The sequence below is a fragment of the Nicotiana tomentosiformis genome, chromosome 4 (assembly GCF_000390325.3).
Source record: "Nicotiana tomentosiformis chromosome 4, ASM39032v3, whole genome shotgun sequence".
Classification (NCBI taxonomy): domain Eukaryota; kingdom Viridiplantae; phylum Streptophyta; class Magnoliopsida; order Solanales; family Solanaceae; genus Nicotiana; species Nicotiana tomentosiformis.
In genome coordinates this window covers 103,006,241-103,030,754 of record NC_090815.1, presented here as the reverse complement: position 1 = coordinate 103,030,754, position 24,514 = coordinate 103,006,241, and the positions used below count along the sequence as shown (strand labels likewise).

Below are 24,514 nucleotides of genomic sequence, written 5' to 3'. Positions count from 1 at the left end.
CTAATAAGTCTAAATATTAAGCTTACACATATTATTCAATTTACTATTTTTTATAAAAATTAAGCTCACTCGATATTATATACAATTGTCCTACTTTAGAGCATTTTGATAACAAAATAAACTTTCATCATTGATTAGAACAGTATTCAAGGATTTCTATTTATATTTTTTGGTTTCGGCAAATAAATTTACGGAGTTGTGCTCCTGGAGAAAAGAAATTAATTTTTTTATCATCTATTCATAAATCATGGAGGAGTTGAAAAAGCGCAATAGTGGGGGTTTTTTTTTTCACGAAGAAAAAATAGATTTGTGAAAGAATTTTTTATATATATATATATATTTTATATTTAATGTTTAAAGTAAAAAAAGAGAGAAAAGAAATTTTAAAATAAACTAATAAAACCAAAGAAGAAACAAAGAAATTTGTAGCGGTTAAATACACCAATGAAAAGCTTCTAAAATATTTGTGCCAAGCAGGGCTCGATCTCCCGTCGCAAGGGTGGAAATGAGAGTGCCTTTCCGGTGACCTTGAATCTTTTTGTTAATGGGGGATATGTTTGTCAATAATGCTAGCGTATCCGAAAAATAGACGCATACCCATGTCTAACATTTTTGGAGGAGTGGCCATAATTTTGCAACGCAGTGGACAATTCAATTCTTGCCAAGTAGTGGGGTTGTTCTTATTTCGCGCCGTTAGTACTATGTCATTATGATGTTGTAGCAAAATGTCTTGCAGATGTGGACAATATCAAAAGTAAGGCCATTATGTCATAGTGCTAACATTAAGATTTATTGTAAATTAGGAAGGAATATAAAGATGTTGCCTCTTTTTATATCAGTCTATAAATATATGCATCCTCATCCTCTTGCCAAACTCATACCAATCTTTCGTATTTCTGTTTGAAAGAAAGATAACTAAGGAAACTAAAGAATGTGTTCCATTAGCGCTAATGATTTAGACAAGCCTCATGCAGTTTGCATACCATATCCTGCCCAAACCCACATTAACCCTATGTTAAAATTAGCCAAAATCCTCCACCACAAAGGCTTTCATATTACCTTTGTGAAAACTGAACACAACCATAGGCATCTTCTTAAGTCCAGAGGCCCCGATACGCTAAAGGGATTGCCATCCTTTCGTTTCGAGACCATTCCCGATGGCCTCCCGCCATGTAACCCTGATTCTACCCAAAATATTTCTTCTCTTAGTAAATCCTTAAATAAAGTGGTCTGGCTTCTGCGATATTCGCACCTGCGGTTCGACTACCACATGTGTGGTTCCGCTTATGTGGACCAAATCACGCAGGTGCGGACCAAAGCCAGACTGCCTTCTCTCGCTTCTGCGCTCAGGCGATCACTCTTGTGGACCCGCACTAGCGGCAAAAGATACGCACCTGCGAAGCTGTCCGCTCCTGCGATGGCTGCCTTCGCACCTGCGCCTTCGTAAGTGCGGTCTCTGGCCCGCTTCTGCGGTCACTGGCCTCCCTTTGCTGGTCCGCTTTTGCGGCTCGTGGCTCGCACCTGCGAGCTTGTACCTGCGGCTGGCCAAGCGTAGGTGCATTTACACCAGAAGCTGAAGCTTCAGCATTTTCCTAAAGCCACAACTTGATCCGAGCCTCGTCCATTTAACACCCAGGGTCCCCGCCCGAATGTACCAACAAGTTTGGAATCATAAAACGGACTCGCTCGAACTCTCGGAATGCACAAAACAACATCAAAACTAAGGTGCATCAATTCACGGTAACGAGTACATGTTCTTAATGGTAACTTTGTTCAACTGACGGTAATCAATGCACATCCGCATAGTCTCATCCTTCTTCTTCACAAATAAGACTGGTGCACCCCAAGGTGATATACTAATCCTTGACGAACCCCTTTTCTAGCAACTCCTCAAGTTATTCCTTCAACTTCTTCAATTATTTCGGAGCCATATTGTGCGGTGGGATGGATATGGGCTGGGTATCTGGAGCCAAGTCAATACAGAAATCGATATCACGATCTAGTGGTATGCTTGGAAGATCAGAAGGAAACATGTCGGAGAACTCTCGGACTACTGGTACTGAATCAATCGCCGTGGTCTTTGCGGTAGTATCCCGAACATAAGCTAGATAAGCCAAACAACCATTCTCGACCATACGTCGAGCCTTCAGAAAAGAGATAACCCAACCAGATGCACTGACAGACGAATCATTCCACTCCAATCTATGCAACTCTGGCAGCGCTAAGGTAACAGTCTTGGCATGGCAATCAAGGATGGTGTGGTATGGGGATAACCAGTCCATGCCCAGGATGACCTCAAAGTCGGTCATATCGTAACCACAGAATGTGACCACACAGGACCGATAGATCTGATCCACAATAACCGAATCGCCCACAAGAGTGGACACATAAATAGGAGTGCCCAAGGACTTACGAGGAACATCCAGAAAATGAGCAAACAGAGATGACACATATGAATAGGTAGACCCTGATTCAAATAATACTGAAGCATCCCTACCGCAGACAGAAATAATACATGTGATCACGGCATCTGAGGCCACTTTATCTAGTCTGACCGGAAAAGCATAGAACATAGCTGGGGCGCCGACTGGCTGGCCCCCACCTGACTGGACTGTAGCTGGTTGGCTTCCACCTCTAGTATGGCCCCTACCTGCCTGCCCTCCGCCTCTAGGCGGCCGGACAGCAGGTGCTGTAATCATGGGTTGCTGGCCCTACTGCACTGCCTTGCCCCGAAGCCTGGGGCAGAACCTCCGTACATGACTGAGTTCTTTGCACTCGAAACAACCTTTCGGTACGGTGATCTGCTAACCTGAAGCCTGAATACCCACTGGAAGAACCCTGAATAGCTAGTGGGCATAAGAACTCTCTAGCATGGCAGTGAAATAGGGTCGAACTGGAGCACCCCGAGGAGGCGGCAGTGCTGGATATGTAGGCATGCTCGGCTGACCTCTCCCAAAATGACCTCTGCCCCCAGATAGAGCACCACTGAATCCTCTCGAATGACGGAACCGCTTGTCCTGCAACATCTGCTCTCAGTCCCACTGACGATAACCCTCAATCCTCCGAGATATCTCCACAACTAGCTGGTAAGAGGTCCCCATCTCAACCTCTCGAGCCATAGTGGCCCGAATACCGAAGTGTAACACCGCAAGGAACCTCCGCACCCTCTTTGTCTCAGTAGGAAGTATCATAAGTGTATGGTGAGACAATTCAGAGTACCTCGTCTCATAATCGGTCACTGATATCTGGTCTTGTCGGAGCTGCTCAAACTAAAACCGCAACTCTTCCCTCTGGGAGGGTGGAGTATACCTATCCAAGAAAAGGTGTGTAAACTGATCCCAAGTCATGGGAGGAGAACCTGCTGGTCTGCCAAGAAGATGTGACTGCCACCATCTACGGGCCCTGCCCTCCAGCTGAAAAGTAGTGAAATCCACCCCGTGGGACTCTAATATACTTATGTTGTATAGTTTGTCCCTGTACCACTCAATAAAGTCCTGGGGATCCTCATGTCGCTGATAAGTAGGGATTTTAATCTGTTATTTGCTCTCTTTTACTTGTGTTTTAGGACAAAAATGCTTAAAGGTATTACCGGAAACTAATGAAATATGCTTGCTTGCAGGAATTGTTCAAAATGCGCCAAAGGAATCAAAATCAACTCACAAAGGAGTCAAAAGTTGAACAAAAATAAAGGCTGGGCAAAGAGGTCTGAAGTGCGGACCGCACAAATATTGTGTCGCGATCATAATTATGCGGTCCGCAGGAGGGAGATTCAGAGAGTGTGTTTTTGGGATAAATGATGAGCGCGGACCGCACTAAAAATGTGTGGCCGCGAAAGTCCGTGTGAGGCTGCAATTAAAATTATGCGGACCACGATGACTGAGATTCAGAGAGCTGACAACTTGAGCAAAAGAGAGAAGTGTGGACCGCACAAGAATTGTGCAGCCGCGGAAGTCCCTTGTGTGACCACGATCGAAATTATGCGGTCCGCAAGATGAATAATTACAGAGTTGATTTCAAGCTAAACTCAAGAAAGTGCGGACCGCATCACTTTTATGCGGCTGCATAATCTGGAGCGCGGCCGCACTTAGAATTATGCGGTCCGCGAAAGTTTAGCTCAACCCAAATACAAAAGAGAAGAACGTGGACCGCATCAAAATTATGCGGCCGTGAAAGTAAGAGTGCAGTCGCACTCAGAATTACGCGGCCGCACAACTTTCGCAGAGGCATTTTTGTTAGATATTTTCAGCTTAGTATAAATAGAACTTTTGTCATTTTTAGTTTATGTTATGTTTTGTATGAGCACCTGAGATGGCTGACGTTTTTGTTTTCGGAAATTTTATACTAGATTCACTTCTTAACATTAGATTTTCATTCCATAAATTAATATTATGGATTTTATCTTCATTTCATCTTTAATTTCTGTTATTTCCATGAGTAGCTAAACCCATAGCTAGGGTTGTGACCCAACCCTAGTGTGGGTATTTATTGGGTATTTGATTTTAGGGCTTGAATGTGAATGGGTTAGTGATATTTAGCCTAGTTCTTGCTAGAACTCAAGAATTAACGGTTGCAAACATTGATTCATGCCTTTATGACTTAGTCTCTACTTGAGAATGAGGGATTAAGTCTAGGAAAACTAGGCTAACAAGGAATTGGGGTGAACTCAAGAAATTAATAGCTCCAATTAAAGGGTTAAACCTAGAGATAGTAATACTCAACTTGAGATAATATCATATGATTTGCATGAATGCCCATTTGGACTTGAGAAAGCCAAATTGGGCAAAATCACTCAAACTACCGAGAGGTATAGAGTGAGTATCCAGGTGTGATAGCTATATTATAATCCCAACTAATCAAGCTTGCCATAGATTTTTCTACCCGTTAGATATCCACCTAGGTAGAAGTCAATACCCTAGTCTCTTTAAACATTTGAAAAACAACAACAAAAAAGTTGTCCTTAGTTTCAATTATTGCAATCTTTAGAGTAATTAGATTCAAAACCCGCATCTAGCTTAGATATAAACCTAATTCCAAACATTAACTCCCTATGGATTCGATCCCGAACTAGTTGGTTTAAAACTGCATCTACCACCCTCACTACTCAATAGTAGTGTAGGCTTGGACCCGATCAATTTTTGGCATCGTTGCCGGGGGTTAAACAGATTTATCTATATATCTAGGTATTTGTATGTTTTGTCTTTCTTTCCTTCTGAATCACTAATTTTGTTTGTGAATTGCTTTTAGGTACAAAATGGCCCTTAAAAACGAGCCCCTCAAAAATTTACCATTGGGGGAGGAGGTAGATGATGATCAAGTGGATGAGGTTCATCCCGAGCCTCAAGTAAGCAGGCGAGGCCGACCGCCTCAAGATAATGTCCCAAACCCTCCCCCACCTTCACCAAGAGCAGTGCACCGGGTGTTGCCGAATGAGGGCTATGCAAGTGCAATAGTCCCGCCCCGGATTAGGGCGTGCAACTTTCAAATTACCAACGTGATGCTTACACTGCTTGAGCACCGGGATTTCTTCACCGGAGCTCCACACCAAAATGCCTACAAGCATTTCAAGGGTTTCATCGATACTTGTTTGGGAGCAAGAAAACAAATTCCACCGAGGATACACTCCGGTTAAAGCTGTTTCCTTTTTCTCTACGGGAAAAGGCTTTGGACTGGTTAGAGAGATTGCCCAATCATTCCATCCACACTTGGGATGAGTTGGCCAAGAAGTTCATTGCCAAATTCTTCTCTCCGGGGCACATGGCTACACTAAGGGATGAAATTTTAGATTTCAAACAAGAACCCAATGAACCATTGCACTAGATTTGGGAAATATATCGCACCATGGTCAAGGAATGCCCGATCAATGATATGACCGAGGCCATGATCCAACAGACCTTCTACAGGGGGATCAACACAACAAATAAGTGTGTGGTAAATCAACTCGCTGGGGTAACTTCATGAACACGCCTTATGCTGAAGCTTGTGAAATCTTGGATGAGATGGCGGACACCTCTTCGGCGTGGAAAAGTAGAGCCAATGTTCCTCAGGATGACCCAAATGTTATTCACCTACACAAGGAGCTACATGATCATGGGCAAGCTATTGCGGAGTTGATAACCACCATGAACCAATTGGCCAAGGCTCAGCTTCAACAAGTTCAAGGGTCGAAACAGGTGAATGCTATGGAAGGGGTAAACATGATGGTATACAAGAGACGGCAACGAGGTCAACAAGTACAAAACTATCCGGAACAATTTGAGCACAGTAATAGTGGGTATAATCAAGATGATTCATAAAATGAGCAATATGAAGAGGTTCAATATGTCAACAATTATCAAGGTCAAAGAAGCAATGCTCCAAATAAACAACAATGGAGATCACAAGGAAACCAAGGAAACTGGAACAACCAAGGCCACCAAGGAAATTGGAGTGGTGGAAATAACAATAATCAACGCAATTGGGGTAATCAAGGCAATTGGGAAGAAAATAATCAAGGTAATTGGGGTGGCAAAAATCAAAGCAATTGGGGGAACAACAATAATCAAGGGGGTTGGAACAATAAAAATCAAGGAAATCGGGGGTCCCCGATGTACCAACAACCAAACAACCTGCCTCCATATCCATCGCAAGGTCCTAGTTCTTCCAATAGTGAAATGCGACGGATTGAAAACATGTTTAAGCAAATGATGGAGAAAAATGCCGACTCCTATGCCCAATTAGCCTCCCACAACACTTCTATCCGTAACTTGGAGGTTCAACTTGGCCAAATTTCTCAAGCTTTAGATACTCGCCCCAAGGGGACACTACCTAGTGATACGGTGGTGAATCCAAAAGGTGGGAATACGAGGCATGCAATGACCGTGACAACAAGAAGTAGGAGAAGTGGAGTTGCTAGTACCTCAAACCAAAGAAGACATGTGGGTGATGATGTGTTGGTGCAAGATGATGATGAGCCAAGCAATGATGTTCAAGCTGTTGAAGAAGAAAGGATTGATATTGATGAAAATGTGGAATAGACGCAAGAAGAAGTAAACCCGTCTAGGGAGCACGTGACTGACATGCCGGAACCAGTAGTGCCAAAGGCTAAGGTACCAATGCCAAGGACTCCTCCTCCATACCCTCAAAGACTTGAAAATAAAAACAATGAGAATCAATTCAAGAAATTAATTTATATGATGAAAAGTTTGTCTATAAATGTGTTGTTGGTTGAAGCCTTAGAACAAATGCCGGGATATGCCAAGTTCTTGAAGGATTTGGTAACAAATAAGAGATCAATGAACTGTGAAACAATCAAAATGACACATCAAGTGAGTGCTATGGTTCACTCCATGGCTCCAAAGTTGGAAGATCCCGGTGCTTTCACAATCCCGTGCACTATTGGGAGTGTCGATTTCTCCAAAGCTTTACGTGATTTGGGGGCAAGCATTAACTTGATGCCCTATTCTGTGTTCAAAATGTTGGGGATTGGGAAACCAAGACCCATATCCATAAGGTTGCAAATGGTAGATCGGACAATGAAAAGTCCATTGGGGATAATCGATGATGTGTTAGTTAGGGTCGACAAGTTCATCCTTCCCGCAGATTTTGTGATACTTGACTGTGAGGTTGACTACGAGGTGCCAATCATTATGGGGAGACCTTTCCTTGTTACAAGGAATGCCTTAGTTGATGTGGAGTGAAAAAGTGGTGTTCCATGTTTGTAAATCAATGAGACAGCCAAATAGCAACGAAGTGTGTTCGTTCGTGGATCTTGTGACCGAAGTAATTATTGATGACACAAGTGCTGTGATAATTGTGGAAGATACCTTGGATATTGTGTTGTTGAATCATGATAAGGATGAGAAGGAAGGCTTTATAGAATGTGTCAATGCTTTGCAAGTAATGGGATCATATACGTATAAGCCCCAAAACTTTCCTTGGATCTCAAAAACCGGAAGACTCCACCAACAAATGCCCTCAATCGAGGAGCCTCCTACCTTGGAGTTAAAGCCTTTGCCTTTACACCTCAGGTATGAGTTTCTAGACCCTTGTTCCATTTTACCTATTATTCTTTCCTTGTGCTTAACTAACGTGCAGGTAGATGCCACCCTTGCAGTGCTTCAAAGGAGGAAGAAAGCAATAGGTTGGACATTGGCGGATATTCGGGGTATAAGCCCTGCCTTTTGCATGCACAAAATAATTTTGGAGGAGGATGCCAAACCCTAAGTGAAACATCAAAGACGATTAAATGAGGCCATGCAAGAGGTAGTAAAGAAAGAGATCATCAAGTGGTTGGATGCCGGGGTGGTTTACCCCATTTTCGATAGTTCGTGGACCTCGCCAGTGCAATGTGTCCCAAAGAAAGAGGGCATGACTGTGATCACAAATGACAAAAATGTATTGATCCCCACAAGAACTGTCACCGGGTGGAGAGTGTGCATGGATTATAGAAAGTTCAACAAAGTTACGTGAAAAACCATTTTCCGCTTCCATTTCTTGATCAAATGTTGGATAGGTTAGCCGGACGTGCTTATTATTGCTTCCTGGATGGATATTCCGGATATAACCAGATTCTTATTGCACCTGAAGACCAAGAGAAGACCAGCTTCACTTGTCCATATGGCACTTACGCATTCTCGGCTATGCTATTCGGGTTATGCAATGCACCGGCAACCTTTCAGCGGTGTATGATGTCCATCTTCACCGATATGGTGGAGGACTTTCTCGAGGTTTTCATGGATGATTTCTCTGTCATGGGGGATTCTTTTGAAGAGTGCTTGGATAACTTGGATAAGAAATTCACACATTGTGAAGAAACTAAATTGGTGCTGAATTAGGAGAAGTGTCACTTTATGGTCAAGGGGGACATTGTCCTCGGTCACATGATTTCCAAGAATGGTATTGAGGTTGATAAATCAAAAGTTGAAGTGATATCCAAACTCCATCCCCTACTTTCGTAAAGGGAGTGAGAAGCTTTCTAGTTCATGCGGGGTTTTACCGCCGATTCATCAAGGACTTTTCTAAGGTGGTAAACCCCTTGTACAAACTCGTGGAGAAAGATGACAAGTTCCTTTTCGATGAAGATTGTATGAAAAAATTTGAACTACTCAAGTATAAGTTGACTACCACTCCTATTATCACCGCTCCAAATTGGAGCTTACCATTTGAGCTCATGTGTGATGCAAGCGATGTGCCAGTTGGTGCGGTATTGGGGCAAGAAATTAATAAGATCTTTCATCCGGTCTACTATGCTAGCAAGTACATGAATGAAGCCCAAGTCAACTATACGGTGACCGAGAAAGAACTCCTAGCCATTGTCTTTGCTATGGAGATATTTTGCCTGTACCTAATGGGTACAAAGGTGATTATTCACACCGACCATGCGGCACTTCCTTATTTGATGAGCAAGAAAGACTCTAAGGCAAGGTTGATGCGGTGGGTACTTCTATTGTAAGAGTTTGATCTAGAGATTCAAGACCTAAAGGGTAGTGAGAATCAAGTGGCGGACCACTTGTCCCGATTGGAGGAGGAGGGGAGGCCACATGATGGCCTTGAGATCAATGATTCATTTCCTGACGAACAACTCCTTTGCATTTCTATGACTAAGATGCTATGGTTTGCCGATGTGGCCAACTATCTTGTGAGTGGCATTGTTCCGAACGAGTTCTTCTCAAACTAAAGGAGGAATCTCAAATGGGACTGCCTGGACTGCTATTTGGATGAGCCATATCTCTTCAAAATTTGTACTGATGGTGTTATCGGAAGATGTGTACCAGAAGAAGAACAATTGTGTATTCTTGAAGCTTGCCACTCTTCCCTATATGGTGGTCACCATGGTGGGGCGAGAACTGCTACAAAGGTCGTAAGATTCCTACCTTGTACAAAGACGCTAGCGAGCTCGTTAAGCGTTGTGATGATTGCCAAAGGGTTGGTGGGATCTCCAAGAAAAATGAGATGTCTCTCACTACCATCCTAGAGATTGATATTTTCGATGTGTGGGGCATCGACTTTATGGGTCCATTTGTGAGCTCGTGTGGGAACATCTATATTCTTGTTATTGTGGATTATGTTTCCAAATTGGTTTAATCTGTGGCTTTTCCCAACAATGAAGCACAGAGTGTGGTGGCTTTCTTGAAGAAAAACATATTCGCAAGGTTCGGCACCCCAAGGGACATCATTAGTGATAGGGGTTCACATTTTTGCAACAAATCTTTTGATACTTTACTCTCCAAGTATAGTGTCACTCACAAGGTGTCAACCCCCTATCACCCCCAGGCAAGTGGACAGGTAGAAGTCTCCAACATGGAGATCAAGAGTATTCTATCCAAGACTATCATTGCAAATCGGACTGATTGGGCAAGGAAACTTGACGATGCTCTTTGGGCCTATAGAACAGATTACAAGACTCCAATTGGTAAGTCTCCATATTGGTTGGTGTTTGGGAAAGCATGTCACCTTACGGTGGAATTAGGGCATAAGGCCATGTGGGCGTTGAAGAAATTGAACCTTGGGTGGGATGTAGCTGCCAATCTTCGGGTGGAGTAGTTGAATGAACTTGATGAGTTCTGGTTCCATGCTAACTCTAGTTCGTCCTTGTATAAGGACAAGATGAAGTGCCTATGTGATAAGTAAATTCGGAACAAAGAATTCACAGAACGTGACCTTGTTCTTTTATTCAACTCTCGGATACGGATATTTCCGGGAAAGCTTAAATCAAAATGGAGTGGTCCTTTTGAAGTGGTACATGTGACTCCTTTTGGTGCTCTTGATTTGAAAATTAAGAATGGTGAGATATTTAGAGTCAATGGGCACTAGGTGAAGCACTACCTTGGTAAGGTTGATGATGGCCACGTTGTGGCATTGCTCCATTTCAAATGAGTGATGGTAACATGCGTCGTGCCGCGACGTTAAATCAGGTGCTTCTTGGGAGGTAACCTATGTGTTTTTCTTTATTTTGATTTTCTTGTTAGATTAGGCATTATTTTGGACTAACTGATTGTGAAGTGTATGCAGGAATTGGGTATGCAGTGCAGAAAATTGACAAGACAAAAATTGGCCAAGTGGTAAAATTATGCGGACCGCACCAGAATTATGCGGACCGTACAAGCCCTTCGCGGCCGCATAATTCTGTGTGCAGTCGCACAACTGAAAGATGGAAAATGCCAACTCTATGAAGTTTGGCCTCACAAAATCTCTTAAGGATTCGCGGCCTCGATCAAAATTTTGTGGACCGCACAGATTGTGCGGCCGCAACCATTTTTATGCGGACCACGTCACTGAATCAGCTACTGAGTTAGAAAAGGTAAAGAGTGCGGACCGAACCAAAATTGTGTGGCCGCACTCAGGTAAGTCGGTGGACCAACATGGTCAGAGTATAAATAGGACTTTTTGAGACTATTCACACTTTACACCCTCTGACCTCTCAAGCTAGACTAAAGCACAGTGCACTCTTTCTTGTTTTCAATCTCATCCCATATTCATCAAGTGTTGATTTCCTACTACATTTCAGTACTGGTATGTTGATTTCAATGAATGAATTTTATCTTTTTCTTTACTTTTCTCTTTATTTTAGTTTTTTTTTAATCTAGGGTTAGATTCATGCCAAAAATGTCAAATTGATGCTTCATTCTTGCTTAGAAGCATGTGGGTAGTGTTTGAATGCATAATGGGGGCTGGGGTTAGTAGATTTTATTGTTTAATTTCCATAAATCAGGCATAATTAGTGAAAACCCTAGTATTAATCGTACTCTAGTGCCGCTCTGATTTGAATTTCGCGGTCGCACACATTTTTGTGCGGTCCGCGCTAGGGTTTGCGGCCACATACAAAATTGTGCGGTTCGTGATACCCTAGGTTGAAGGTACTTGTCATTGCTAAGTTTGTGCGGCCGCACTCAATTTTTTGCGATTCGCGGTTGGTTTTTGTGGCCGCACTCAATTTTGTGAGGTCCGCACAATTAAACTTCAGAGACCCAACAAATCGATTATGCGGCGCACTCAATCTTGTGCGGTCCATGATAGGGCTTCGCGGCCGCACTCAAAAGTATACAGTTCACGCTGAGGTAACATCAAAGAACTAGTAGTCTGAACTTGGGATCTCCGCGACCGCACTCAATTTTGTGCGGTCCACGATGGGTATTATGCGGCCGCACTCAGTTTTGTAAGGTACGCACAATTAAACTTTAGAGACCCAACAAATCGATTATGCGGCCACACTCAATCTTGTGCGGTCCGCGATAGGTTTTCGCGGCCGCACTCAAATGTATGCGGTTCGCACAGAGGTAACTTCAGAGAACCAGTAGTCTGAACCTGGGATCTCCGTGACCACACTCAATTTTGTGCAGTCCACGATGGGTATTATTCGGCCGCACTTATTTATGTGCGGTCCGTGATGGGCAGTCCGCGGCCGCACTCACTTTTGTGCGGTCCGCGCTACCCTGTTCTGAGAAGTAGTGTCTTTCTTTTCAACTATAATTTAATAACACATGTTGAACCCCAATTCTAACTAACTTTCACTACTTGTGTGTTGCAGACAATGGTGCGTTCTCGTGGTCGAGGTGATACTTCCAAAGGGAGGGCAGAATCCTCCCGAGGCCGGGGTAGAGGAAAACCTAACATGTCACTATCAGTCCAAAAAGTCTTGGGCAAAAAGACTACTCTCAGTAGACCAACTCCGGACTCCTCAGACACTAGTGAATACCTCATATCCCGGAAAATGTCTGAGGGGGATTCTGTACAACCACAACCGGAGGCACAATCACAACAATTCCCCGATAGACTCTGTTTAGTCAATGAACCTACCTCCTTCTCTTGTTCTTCTGATGGCTCAGAGGGAGGTAGTCAGGCATCTAAACCATCTTCCCCACTTGCTACAACACCTACCACAACAGCTACCCCAATCAATTTAGATGATGATGATGATGAGGTCCCAGATGATGGGAGAGGGGGTGACACAATTGTGGGAGGCCTGGCTAGATCAAGGAAGCCAGAGGTGTGGGCTGATTAGATTTGTAAGTGAGAAGGCGTATATAAAATTTCAGGAATGGTGGTCCCAAAAGTCGCTCACTCTTGAGCGACAATTCATAACCAAAGACCTAAGCCAGCAAAATCCAAATGTCCTAAAGTAATTTACGGATAGAATATGATGGAAATAGTTCACCGGCCGGTTGCAAGATGCCAATGAATACCTCGTCAAGGAATTTTATGCCAATGTTGCCCACATCAAAAAGGGTACAAAGGTGACGAAGGTCCGGAACTTAAAAATCCAATTTGATGGCCACGCACTGAACAAATATATAGGGTTTGAGGAGGTCGAGCCAGTGCAATGCCTGGAGAAGCTAGCCTTGGGTGATGCAGTTCACCCATGGCTAGCTGAGATAGTTTTTATTCCGGGGACAACACCTGCATGGCTCACAACAGGAGTTCAAATTGTCAGAGCCACCCTTAACTTTGAAGCAAAAGGGTGGCAAACATTCGTGTGCAGCCGTCTTGACCCGTGCCAGCATGAGAATGTCCTTCCACTCCCCCGGGCAATATTGGTAGCTTCCATCATGGCAGGCTATCCTATTAATGTAGGAAACTTGATATCCTACAACATTTCCAATACAGTCCAGAAAGAAGAAAGATTGTATCCCTACCCCAACTTCCTCACAGAGTATTTCCAAGACCAAGGGGTAGAGCCGAGACATTTTGAAGTGGAGGTGAAGGCTAAAAAGCCTTTCTCATGGTACTACCTCCAGGGAGCGGACAACCCTAAATTCAAGGGTAAAACTACTACCTCCACAGGCCAGTCTGAAAAGCCAGGGGTAGTGGTCACCGGGTCAATTGCCGAGCCCTCCACAACAGTCGGTACTTCTGCCGGAACAGCTGCCATGCCTCCTCCTTCCACCGGACCATCCCTCTCAGTGCCACTGTCAGTGCCCTTATCTTCTACCTACCCTCAGACTACACTGCAGGTTTCATAGACACTATCCAGTCTCAACAACTGGATGCAGGCAGCTACCATATCCAGTGTAGTGGCAGCACAGTCTTCAGCCTCATCAGAGCTTCAGGTACCTCCATCAGTAGAGGACTCTTTGAAGAAGATTCTGGACAACCAGAAGAATATTCTGGACGACCAGAAGATGATCCGGGAGACTCTTGATACACATAGGAGGATTATCAAGGATTTGGGGAAACAGGTGAAGAAGATACGGAAGGCTCAGGCATCTAAGGAGTCGATGGAGAAGTTGAGCAAAGAGGTTAAGAAGATTGCTTCTGCTGGTGATATTCCACTGGACCTGCTCATGGAGGAAACAGTCCCAGCAGTACATGCAGCAGTGCCCAAGGCATCAGAGGCAGCATCCAACCAGTTTGAGGAGCTGGCTGCCACTTCACACACTGCTGAGGAGCTGATTCAGATGCTCAGCAACCCCGTAGTCCCCCAGCCAGAGGATGTGGAGATCTAGTTAGAGGATACAGAGGGTGCTGATGAGCCCATGCATGCTGAGGACCCCGTCCATGTTGAGGACCCGATGCAGACAGAGACCACATAGGGAGTTTTCTATACTCTCTACCCCTTTTCCCTGTTCTTATTTGTTATGAGCATTGAGGACAATGCTATTTTTCATTTGGGGGGTGGTCCATTTTGATTTGATGACATTTGGTATGTAATAACAATTATACTATTTTTATTTATCTTTATTTTCACTTTTGGTATGTATATATTCATTTCCATTATGTATATATTCGCTTTACTTTATTTTGTACATATTCAGTCTACTTTTCGTAGTTTACTTCATAACGTCTTTCGTTGTTTTTCCTTAGTAGCATAGCTTCTTATTTAATTTAGTAGCTTATTTTTAAGTTTTTAGCTTCTTTTTACGTTTTGTGTGAACAATAAGCCTTTGATTTTCTTAATGCCACGGTTCTTTCCAAAGGTGGATGTTGTGTGAACCGGGTGGCTCTTTCTAACGATGGATGGCGTCACAACCTTCTTAAGGGATTGAGTCTGTTTTCTTTATGTGTTTGTATATATAGTAGTAATGAATAAAAGTGTCTCAAGCATGCTTCACTTGGTACTAACACATTCACCTTCGACCTTATGGTTAGAAACAAGTTGATTGGCAAAGAATAGTTCTAGTTGTGACCTTTAGACTCTTATGTTGACTAAAACAATCATCGAGTGGTTTCTTTGAGCCATTTGTGATTTTCAAACTTCTCTAGGGTTGTTGTGGGCCCTCGACTTTGTTCTCTTTAACAATCCAGCAGCTTGAGAGGTGAGGTATTGAATTGCAAGTCCAAGTTCCGTGCCAATAAGTCTAGAAATTGCCCTGAATGTTTGTTTAAGCGAAATTTTAGCTCGACTTGAGAAATGATTGTAGGCTCTCCTTGATCCAAATTGTACCTTGAAAGCTTCCGTAACCTACCAATGTGATATCCCTATTCAACCCCTTTGAGCCGAAGCCATTTTTCATTCAATAGCCATGTTACAAGCCTTTATCCGTTTTATAATGACCCTCTCTTGGCACCCAATCCTTCCTTAGCATTCTTGATACAATTGGAAAAAGCATAAGTTTGGGGGAGAGATGAGGAATGTGAAAGTGATAAAAGGTACAAAGAAAAAAAAAGAAATGAAGAAAAGGGAAGGCAAAGAAAAGGAAGAAAGGCCAAAATTAAATATGTCAAAATGAAAGTGAATAAAGTAGAAAGTTGAAGGGATTCAAAGAAAGCAATGATGAATTGCATGGAGTGATTAGAAAAGGAGAAAAATGATTGTCATGAGCAAGAAAGAGTGACATTACGTCTCTCTAATTCCCCTAAGAAAGAAGAAAATAACTCAAAGAGTCAAGAAAGTGTGAGCCAAAAAGAGGAAATGGAGTGCTTAAGGAAAGACGAAACCATCATATGCTGATAAGTCCTACCTTGATCCAAAAGCCTTCATTACATTCCCGTAAAAGCCCTATATGATTTCAAGTTGAGTGAGCGTATATTAGTGGTGATTTACATAAGGGGCAAGCTTATGGTACTTAGAGCCGGACATGTGACATTCTTTTGAGAGAGATGAGAACACTTCTTCACAATCCTTGTTTGGAGTGTTACATTCTAAAGTGAGATTTGCTCATGGAGAGTAGAGGAGGAGGAATTTGGGTTCCACAATGACCTACATGATAGAGCGAGCTTCCTTGGTGAATTAAGTCAACTCTTGATGCTCTAATGTCACATTAGAACTATGGTACTCAAAAGGTCAAAACATGGTATTGTTGATAATTCATTTGTGTTGAGGGTAATTGTTAGTCCCAATTGATGCATGATTGATTCACCTTAGGCCATCTGAAATATCTTTTTTTTCTAGTGGAGGTGGGAATTACCTTATTTTCTTGAGGACAAGCAAAAGCTTAAGATTGGGGGAGTTGATAAGCAGGGATTTTAACCTATTATTTGCTCTTTTTTACTTGTGTTTTAGGCCAAAAATGCTTGAAGGTATTCCCGAAAACTAATGAAATATTCTTGCTTGCAGGAATTGTTCAAAATGAGACAAAGGAATCAAAATCTACTCACAAAGGAGTCAAAAGTTGAACAAAAACCAAGGCTAGGCAAAGAGGTCTGAAGTGCGGACCACACAAATATTGTGCGGCTACGAAAGCCATGATGCGGCCGTGATCATAATTATGCGGTCCGCAAGAGGGAGATTCAGAGAGTGTGATTTTGGGCTAAATGATGAGTGCGGACCGCACCAGAAATGTGTGGCCGCGAAAGTCCCTGTACGGCCGCAATTGAAATTATGCGGACCGCGATGACTGAGATTCAGAGAGATGACAACTTGAGCAAAAGAGAGAACTGCGGGCCACACCAGAATTGTGCAGCCGTGATAAAAATTATGCGGTCCGCAAGATGAAGAATCAGAAAGTTGATTTCAAGCTAAACTCAAGCAAGTGCGGACCACATCACTTTTATGTAGCCGCATAATCTGGAGCGCGACCACACTTAAAATTATGCGGTCCGCGAAAGTTCAGCTCAACCTAAATCCAAAAGATAAGAACGCGGACCATATCAGAAATATGCGGCCACGAAAGCAAGAGTGCGGCCGCACTCAGAATTACACGGCCGCACAACCTTCGGAGGGGCATTTTGTGAGATATTTTCAGCTTAGTTAATAGAACTTTTGTCATTTTTAGGTTATGTTATGTTTTGTATGAGCACCTGAGACGGCTGACGTTTTTGTTTTCGGAAATTTTATACTAGATTCACTTCTTAACATTAGATTTTCATTCCATAAATTAATATTATGGATTTTATCTTCATTTCATCTTTAATTTCTGTTATTTCCATGAGTAGCTAAACCCATAGCTAAGGTTGTGACCCAACCCTAGTGTGGGTATTTATTGGGTATTTGATTTTAGGGCATGAATGTGAATGAGTTAGTGATATTTAGCCTAGTTCTTGCTAAAACTCAAGAATTAATGGTTGCAAACATTGATTCATGCCTTTATGACTTAGTCTCTACTTGAGAATGAGGGACTAAGTCTAGGAAAACTAGGCTAACAAGGAATTAGGGTGAACTCAATAAATTGATAGCTCCAATTAAAGGGTTAAACGTAGAGATAGTAATACCCAACTTGAGATAATATCACATGATTTGCATGAATACCCATTTGGACTTGAGAAAGCCAAATTGGGCAAAATCACTCAAACTACCGAGAGGTATAGAGTGAGTACCCGGGTGTGATAACTATATTACAATCCCAACTAATCAAGCTTTCCCTAGATTTTGCTACCAGTTAGATATCCACCTAGGTAGAAGTCACTACCCTAGTCTCTTTAAGCATTTGAAAAAAAACAACAAAAATATTGTCCTTAGTTTCAATTATTGCAATCTTTAGAGTAAAGTTAGAAGTAGAGATCACTCAAACTATCGAGAGGTATAGAGTGAGTACCCGGGTGTGATAACTATATTACAATCCCAACTAATCAAGCTTTCCCTAGCTACCCGTTAGATATCCACCTAGGTAGAAGTCACTACCCTAGTCTCTTTAAACATTTGAAAAACAACAACAAAAATATTGTCAGTTTCAATTATCGCAATCTTTAGAGTAAAGTTAGAAGTAGAGATCAATCCCAAACTTGTGGAAGTGTAATTAGATTCAAAACCCGCATCTAGCTTAGATATAAACCTAATTCCAAACATTAACTCCTTATGGATTCGATCCCGACCTAGTTGGTTTAAAACTGCATCGACCACCCTCGCTACTCAATAGTAGTGTAGGCTTGGACCCGATCAGTCGCTCACCTACGAAGATATGGGGGTGTAGCCTAGTCCATCTGTCCAATAACTTTTGTGGCTCGCCGACTGCAGCTGGTCTGGACTCAGTTACAGCTGCTTCCCCTGGCTGGGCTCTGCCCACGGGTAGTGTGTCGGGGGTCTGATATACGGCAGTTTCATGCCTAGGAGCCTGAGTAGTAGGGGTCTGTGCTCCTCTTCCCGCCTGAGATATGGCTGGGTCTACTGGAAATAAATCAGCCTGGGTCATAGTATCCATGAACCGTAATATACGGCCCATAACCTCCTGAAATCCCGGTGTGGACATGAAATCCACCGGGGTTGGCTCTGCTGTAGGCATCTCGCCCTGCTCCTCGATAAGGGGATCCTTTGTTGGATCCACTGGTGGTATAGCTGGGGCCACTCTGGGATGTCCTCATCCGCTACCTCAGGATCGTGCCCTTCCTCGGCCTCTGCCTCCGCCTCTGGAAATAGGGAGAGCAGCTCTTCTCGGGTCTGGAACATCCGCCATGCTCGTTCTCACCATATGTGAGAGAATAAGAGAAAGAGACTTAGTATAACATCAACTGTACGATAAGAGATAGAGAAAGAGTAGTTTCCTAAAACCCTATAGCCTCTCGAAGATAAGTACAGACGTCTCCGCACCGATCCGCAAGACTCTATTAGGCCTGCTCATAACTTGTGAGACCTATGTGAAACTAGTGCTCTAATACCATGTTGTCACGACCCAATTTCTCCTATAGGCCGTGATGGAGCCCAACGTTACTGCTAGGCAAGCCAACCTTAAACTAACTTTGTGATCCTCACTTTTAAAGATTTGAAATAGTTGATTTTTAGTTTATGCATAAATAAGAAGTAAGAGTTTAATAAGAATGCGAGATCAATTTTTTTTTAAAGCAAGTGAGATAAGTGAAAAACCCAAAAACCATCAAGTGTCTACTAGCATGAACCACCAAGACCTAGTGTCACAAGTGTACGAGAAACTAGTAGAATATACAAAAGAATACTAGTCTACGGTCTGAAGTAAAATAGACAAAAAATACGAGCAAAAGAAAGACTCCGTTTGCTTCAGAACGGGCTCAGAAGGCAGCTCACCGCGAAGTCTCGTAGTAGTCAAGGATGCGCGTCGGACTGATATCCAGATGCACCTGCCTCGGATCCTACACATTTAGTGCAGAAGTGTAGCATGAGTACATAAATAACATGTACCCTGTAAGTATCCAGTCTAACCTCGAAGAAGTAGTGATGAAAGGTCGACTTTGACACTTACTATGGGCTAACAATAAAATGTCACAATTATAACTAAGCATGGGTTACATAAATATAGCTGAAAACACAATAACAGGAAATAATAAACAAATCCTTTCACTAATAGTAAATCTAAAATTTATTTTCATCATTTAACAACTTATATCTCAAGCCAATGAAGCAATATCAATTATAATTAGTACCAAAGATTTATTACGCACAATTTATGCCGAGGTCGTACGGACCGATTCAACATAAAAATATTTAAATTGTGTACTGTCGAGGGTCAAACGACACGAACCATAGATGCATCTATCTGATACCGAGGAGTTCGGTCCGCTCCACAAAAAAGAGAAAGTACTTTATAACAGCCGATCCAAGATTTATTAAGAGGCTAATATTTAAAGATCACCAATCCTCAATAAAAGTCAAGTGACCCATCCACAATTTCAAGTAAGTGAAATTTAACCTTTTACAATTCCTTTATCAAGTTTCAATATGACTTAAGAAATTAAGTTAGCAAGTAGGGTGCAAACATCGTAGGTATAGCATGGTATAGGTCCTAGACTACCCGAACCATAGCATAATTAGTAGCTGCGTACGGACTCTCGTACATACGTTGCCCTCCACAAATAGGAGCACATATTAATCAATTCACCTATGGGGTTAATTCCCTCTTACAAGGTTAGAAAAGAGACTTACCTCGTCTCAAGGCCTTCTTTCCGGTCCAAGATTGTGCTCAAACCCTCAATTCGATTCCAAACGACTCAAAACTAGTCAAATATTATATATAATAGTCAATACATGTTCAAAAGTTCACATCCTAACTATCAAAGTGATTTTCTAACCCTATTTGAAAAATTCCTAAAATTCACCCCCGGCCCACGTGCCCGGATTCCAAAAATATTTAAACAAAGTTATTACCCATAACCTCATGAACCCAAATATATGATCTTTGCTAAATCCCATAACAAATTTCGTGGTTAAATCCTATTTTTATCAAAACCCTAGGTTTTCACCTAAACCCATGATTTTCACTAATTTACATGTTATAATCTACCCATCAACTATGTATTTAACACACATTCAGTAGAAAATACTTACCTCAATTAGTTGAAGAAAACCCCTCTCTAACTAGCTCCAAAATCGCCCCCAAGAAGTGTAAGAAATAAGCAAAAATGCCTAAGTCCCGTATTAAATAAAGTGGTCTGCCTTCTGCGATATTCGCACCTGCGGTTCCGCTTCTGCGGACCAAATCACATAGGTGCGGACCAAGGCCAGGCTGTCTTCTCTCACTTTTGCGCTTAGGCGATTGCGCCTGCGGACCCGCACCAGCGGCAAAAAGTGCGCACCTGCGAAGCTGTTTGCTCCTGCGAAGGCTGCCTTCGCACCTGCGCCTTCGTAGGTGCGGTCTCTGGCCCGCTTCTGCGGTCACTGGCCTCTCTTTGCTGGTCTGCTTCTACGGCTCGTGGCTCACACCTGCGAGCTTGCACCTGTGGCTGGCCAAGCGCAGGTGCGTTTACACCAGAAACTGAAGCTTCAGCATTTTCCTAAAGCCACAACTTGATCCGAGCCTCGTCCGTTTAACACCCGGGGACCCGCCTGAATGTACCAACAAGTTTGGAATTATAAAATGGACTCGCTCGAACACTCAGAACGCGCAAAACAACATCAAAACTAAGAATCACACCCCAAACCAATTGAATCAAAAATATGAACTTCAAGTTCTTCAATTTACTCCTAACGCGATGAAACGTACTTAAACTACTCGGAATGACACAGAACTTTGTTTGCAAGTCTTAAATGACGTTACAGAACTGTTCCCGGTCTCGAAATCCCATTTGGACCTCGATATCACCAAAACCAACTCCAAAACAAATTTAAAGAACTTCAAAAACCTTCAAAGAGCCAACTTTCACTATTAGGCGTCGAAATGCCTCCGGATCATCCACTACGCGATCCGAACATATGCCCAAGTTTGAAATCATCATACGAACCTATTGGAATCGTCAAATCCCGATTCCGAGGTCGTTTGCTCAAAACGTTGACCGAAGTCAAACTTAGTCTTTTTAGCCAACCTTAAGGAACCAAGTGTTCCGATTTCAACCCGAACTCTTCCAAATCTCGAACTAACCATCCCCGCCAGTCATGAAATAGTAAAAGTACATACGGGGAGCCTTATTTAGGAGAACAGGATTCTAGAAAATAAAACGACCTGTTAGGTCGTTACATTAACACGATGAGTCAGCTTATGGAAGTTGAGTCACCAATTTGACTTCATTTGGGTGGTACACTACAAGATGCTTTAGTCATTAGCTGCAGAAAAAGTTTCCGACTTTCAAAAACTTCCAAATTTTGCTGAAACTATCAAGATAAACAGGAGATAATGCCCATGGGATAGATCAGCAGTCCAAATCATCAAAATAACAAGTAATTTATTTTGAAAAGAAAAATGTGTGACTGTATGAGATGTTTCCTCCAATATCTTTTTATGTGTGAGCTTCAATTAAACATAGAGATCAACCTTATAGTAGAACAAGATTTTCTCATTAGTGATTAGTGTTAGACCCGATTTCACTTAAATTTTTATTTCTTATACAGGGGTATCTTTCTTTTTAAAAGGTTGATCTCTATGTTTATTCTTTTAGGTGACCAAGTTAGACCTTGATATTAAACACTCACGCATATATATATATGTACGTATTACTCTCTGTAAGTCATTTACTTTATACATATCTGCTAATTTGTTAATTTGAAGAAAAAAAATTAGCTCCACCTTCCAACAAAATTTGTCTAGTTGCATGAATCGCCTCAGCAAGTGACATATGACTTGTGAGATGTGATAAACTAATCAGGCCGTGGAAATAAAATATACTATCGCATTCCATTTTCAAGCTTTCTTGTCCTTTTTCATCGGCTTCTGAATTCTTACATGTTGCATCCTCTTACTCTTTCATAAATTATCTATAAGTTTCTGCATATTCTTCCTCTTGCCAAAACTATACATATAGTTCGTTTCAGTTTGAGCGAACCTAGAGAAATAAAGAAAGAATGGCTTCACTAGTGCTGAACTTGATAAGCCTCATGCCGTTTGCGTACCATATCCTTGCCAATGTCATATCAATCCCATGTTAAAGTTGGCCAAAATCCTGCATCACAAATACTTTCATATAACATTTGTCAACACCGAATACAACCATAGACGCCTTCTTAAGTCCCGAGGCCCCGATGGCCTCAAGAACTTGCCATCTTTCCGTTTCGAGACCATTCCCAATGGCCTTCCCACCATGTGATGCTTAATAATATAATACTTCCTCTGTTCCAACAGTCTTATGCATCATTTCGGATGGTGTCACAAGCTTCACACTCGCTGCTGCACAAGAATTGGGCACCCATCAAGTTTTCTTCTGGACCTTCGCTGCTTGTGGTTCTTTAGGTTATATGCATTACTTCAACCTTCTTGAAAAAGGATACACTCCATATACGTGCTTTAATTTTCCATGTTTTAAAATGTTAAGCTTATGTATTTTTTTCTTCCCCTCTTTTGAAGTATCGTTTTTGTTAAATTTTCTTCTTCTTCTTGAGAATTCTAGATGAAAGTTACTTGACAAATACTTGGAGATGACCACAGGGCACCATGCCTGTTAGATACCCCACCATGACAAGAACATAAAGAAATACAACTCGTTCCATACTTTTCAATGTTGAGAGACAAAGAGGAACCAGAAGTGAAGTTACTCATAAATTTGACACATGTTTTACTTAGTTACCTGATGTGTGGCTATAATTCCATAGTTTCGTGCATTATGTGCCTTGCATTTTACATGCTTTAATGATAAATTACACTTTATTTATGCATAATGAAGTCTATTTTATGTGTAGGTGAATTGGAGATGAAAGTAGAGCAAAATAGATACTTAAACATTGAAAGTGTGCTCGAGAACAATGAAAAGGAGAGACCTGGCGAGGCCAGCCAAAGGCCAGGTTGGACCAGGCTTTAGCCTGGCGAGGCTAGCCTAAGGCCAGGCTGGACCAGGCTTTAGCCTGGCGAGGCCAGCCTAAGGCCAGGCTGAACCAGGCTTTAGCCTGGCGAGGCCAGCCAACTTCCAGGCGTTAGGCTGGCGACGCTAGGCCTGAGGCCAAGTCCAATCCGAGTTTTGAAGACTTAATTCGTTGCGAGTTTGACTAAGACTCGGCCCACACGTTTAGGGTTTCTTCTACACATATAAATAGACCTAAAATACCACTTGGAAGGAGGTTTTTCAGCAGCCACGTTTTTGGGCAGCTAGAGGCAAGGAGAGCTGGTGGAATCACCTCTTGGGAGTTAGAATCATCTATTTCTACATCTTTTCATCTTTACTCTGTATTTTAATTATGCAAAATATTTGGGATATTGTTACTATGAGTATAAGTAGCTAACTTTCTAATCTAGGGTTTTGATGGAACCTATTGAAGGATGATTTTCTTGTTATGTTAATATAGATTTGCCGTAGTATTTTCTCTATTTGTTCAACTATATTATTCTTGTGATTGATTGAAAGGCCTATTTAGTATATATTACTCGGGAGAGAGTGCATATTTAGGTAGTTATTAAACAACATCACTCCTAAACGTATATGAGGGATCAATACGGAGGTTTAAAGGTGGGTTTAGGGATAACGAAACCTTGGTGCGATCTGAGTGAGTTGTGCTTAATGCTAGCTAGCGTAATTCGGGGGAATATGTCTAGTAATTGTGGTAATTACTCGGGAGAGAGTTACGACAGTTAGAGTGCTCATGATCGGTAGAGAAGACTTAGGCAAACTTGTAGAAAACGTAGCGAAAAAGATTCCGACAATAGGGGAAATCACAACCTTAGGTCATTTCAATTCTTGTTTACAATCCGTTCGTAGTTAGTTGTTAATTATTATATTTTCATTACGTAATATTTAGTTAGTAAAAAAACCAATTTGTTACTTAAATCCTTCTGAATATTGATTGTGTGAATTTGTGCGAGTCTAGTAGTTGTATTTGATAGGTTAATTCCTTGTAGGA

The 24,514-nt window shown here is 42.1% G+C and overlaps 1 protein-coding gene and 1 long non-coding RNA gene across 2 annotated transcripts; one reads left to right on the top strand and one right to left on the bottom strand.

Moving 5' to 3' along the window:
* Positions 1-1,916: 1,916 nt before the first annotated feature.
* LOC138910263 (uncharacterized) lies at positions 1,917-2,282 on the bottom strand. The gene has a single exon (XM_070201492.1). The coding sequence runs from the start codon at positions 2,280-2,282 to the stop codon at positions 1,917-1,919; it is 366 nt and encodes a 121-aa protein (XP_070057593.1).
* A 19,941-nt stretch (positions 2,283-22,223) lies between these two features.
* LOC138909050 (uncharacterized) lies at positions 22,224-23,982 on the top strand. Its single transcript, XR_011415552.1, has 2 exons — positions 22,224-22,916; positions 23,363-23,982. It is a non-coding gene; the product is annotated as an uncharacterized lncRNA (long non-coding RNA).
* The last annotated feature ends 532 nt before the right edge of the window (positions 23,983-24,514 follow it).

Coding starts and splice junctions, on each gene's coding strand:
- LOC138910263 (XM_070201492.1), bottom strand. CDS start 2,282: ATGGACTGGTTATCCCCATACCACACCATCCTTGATTGCCATGCCAAG.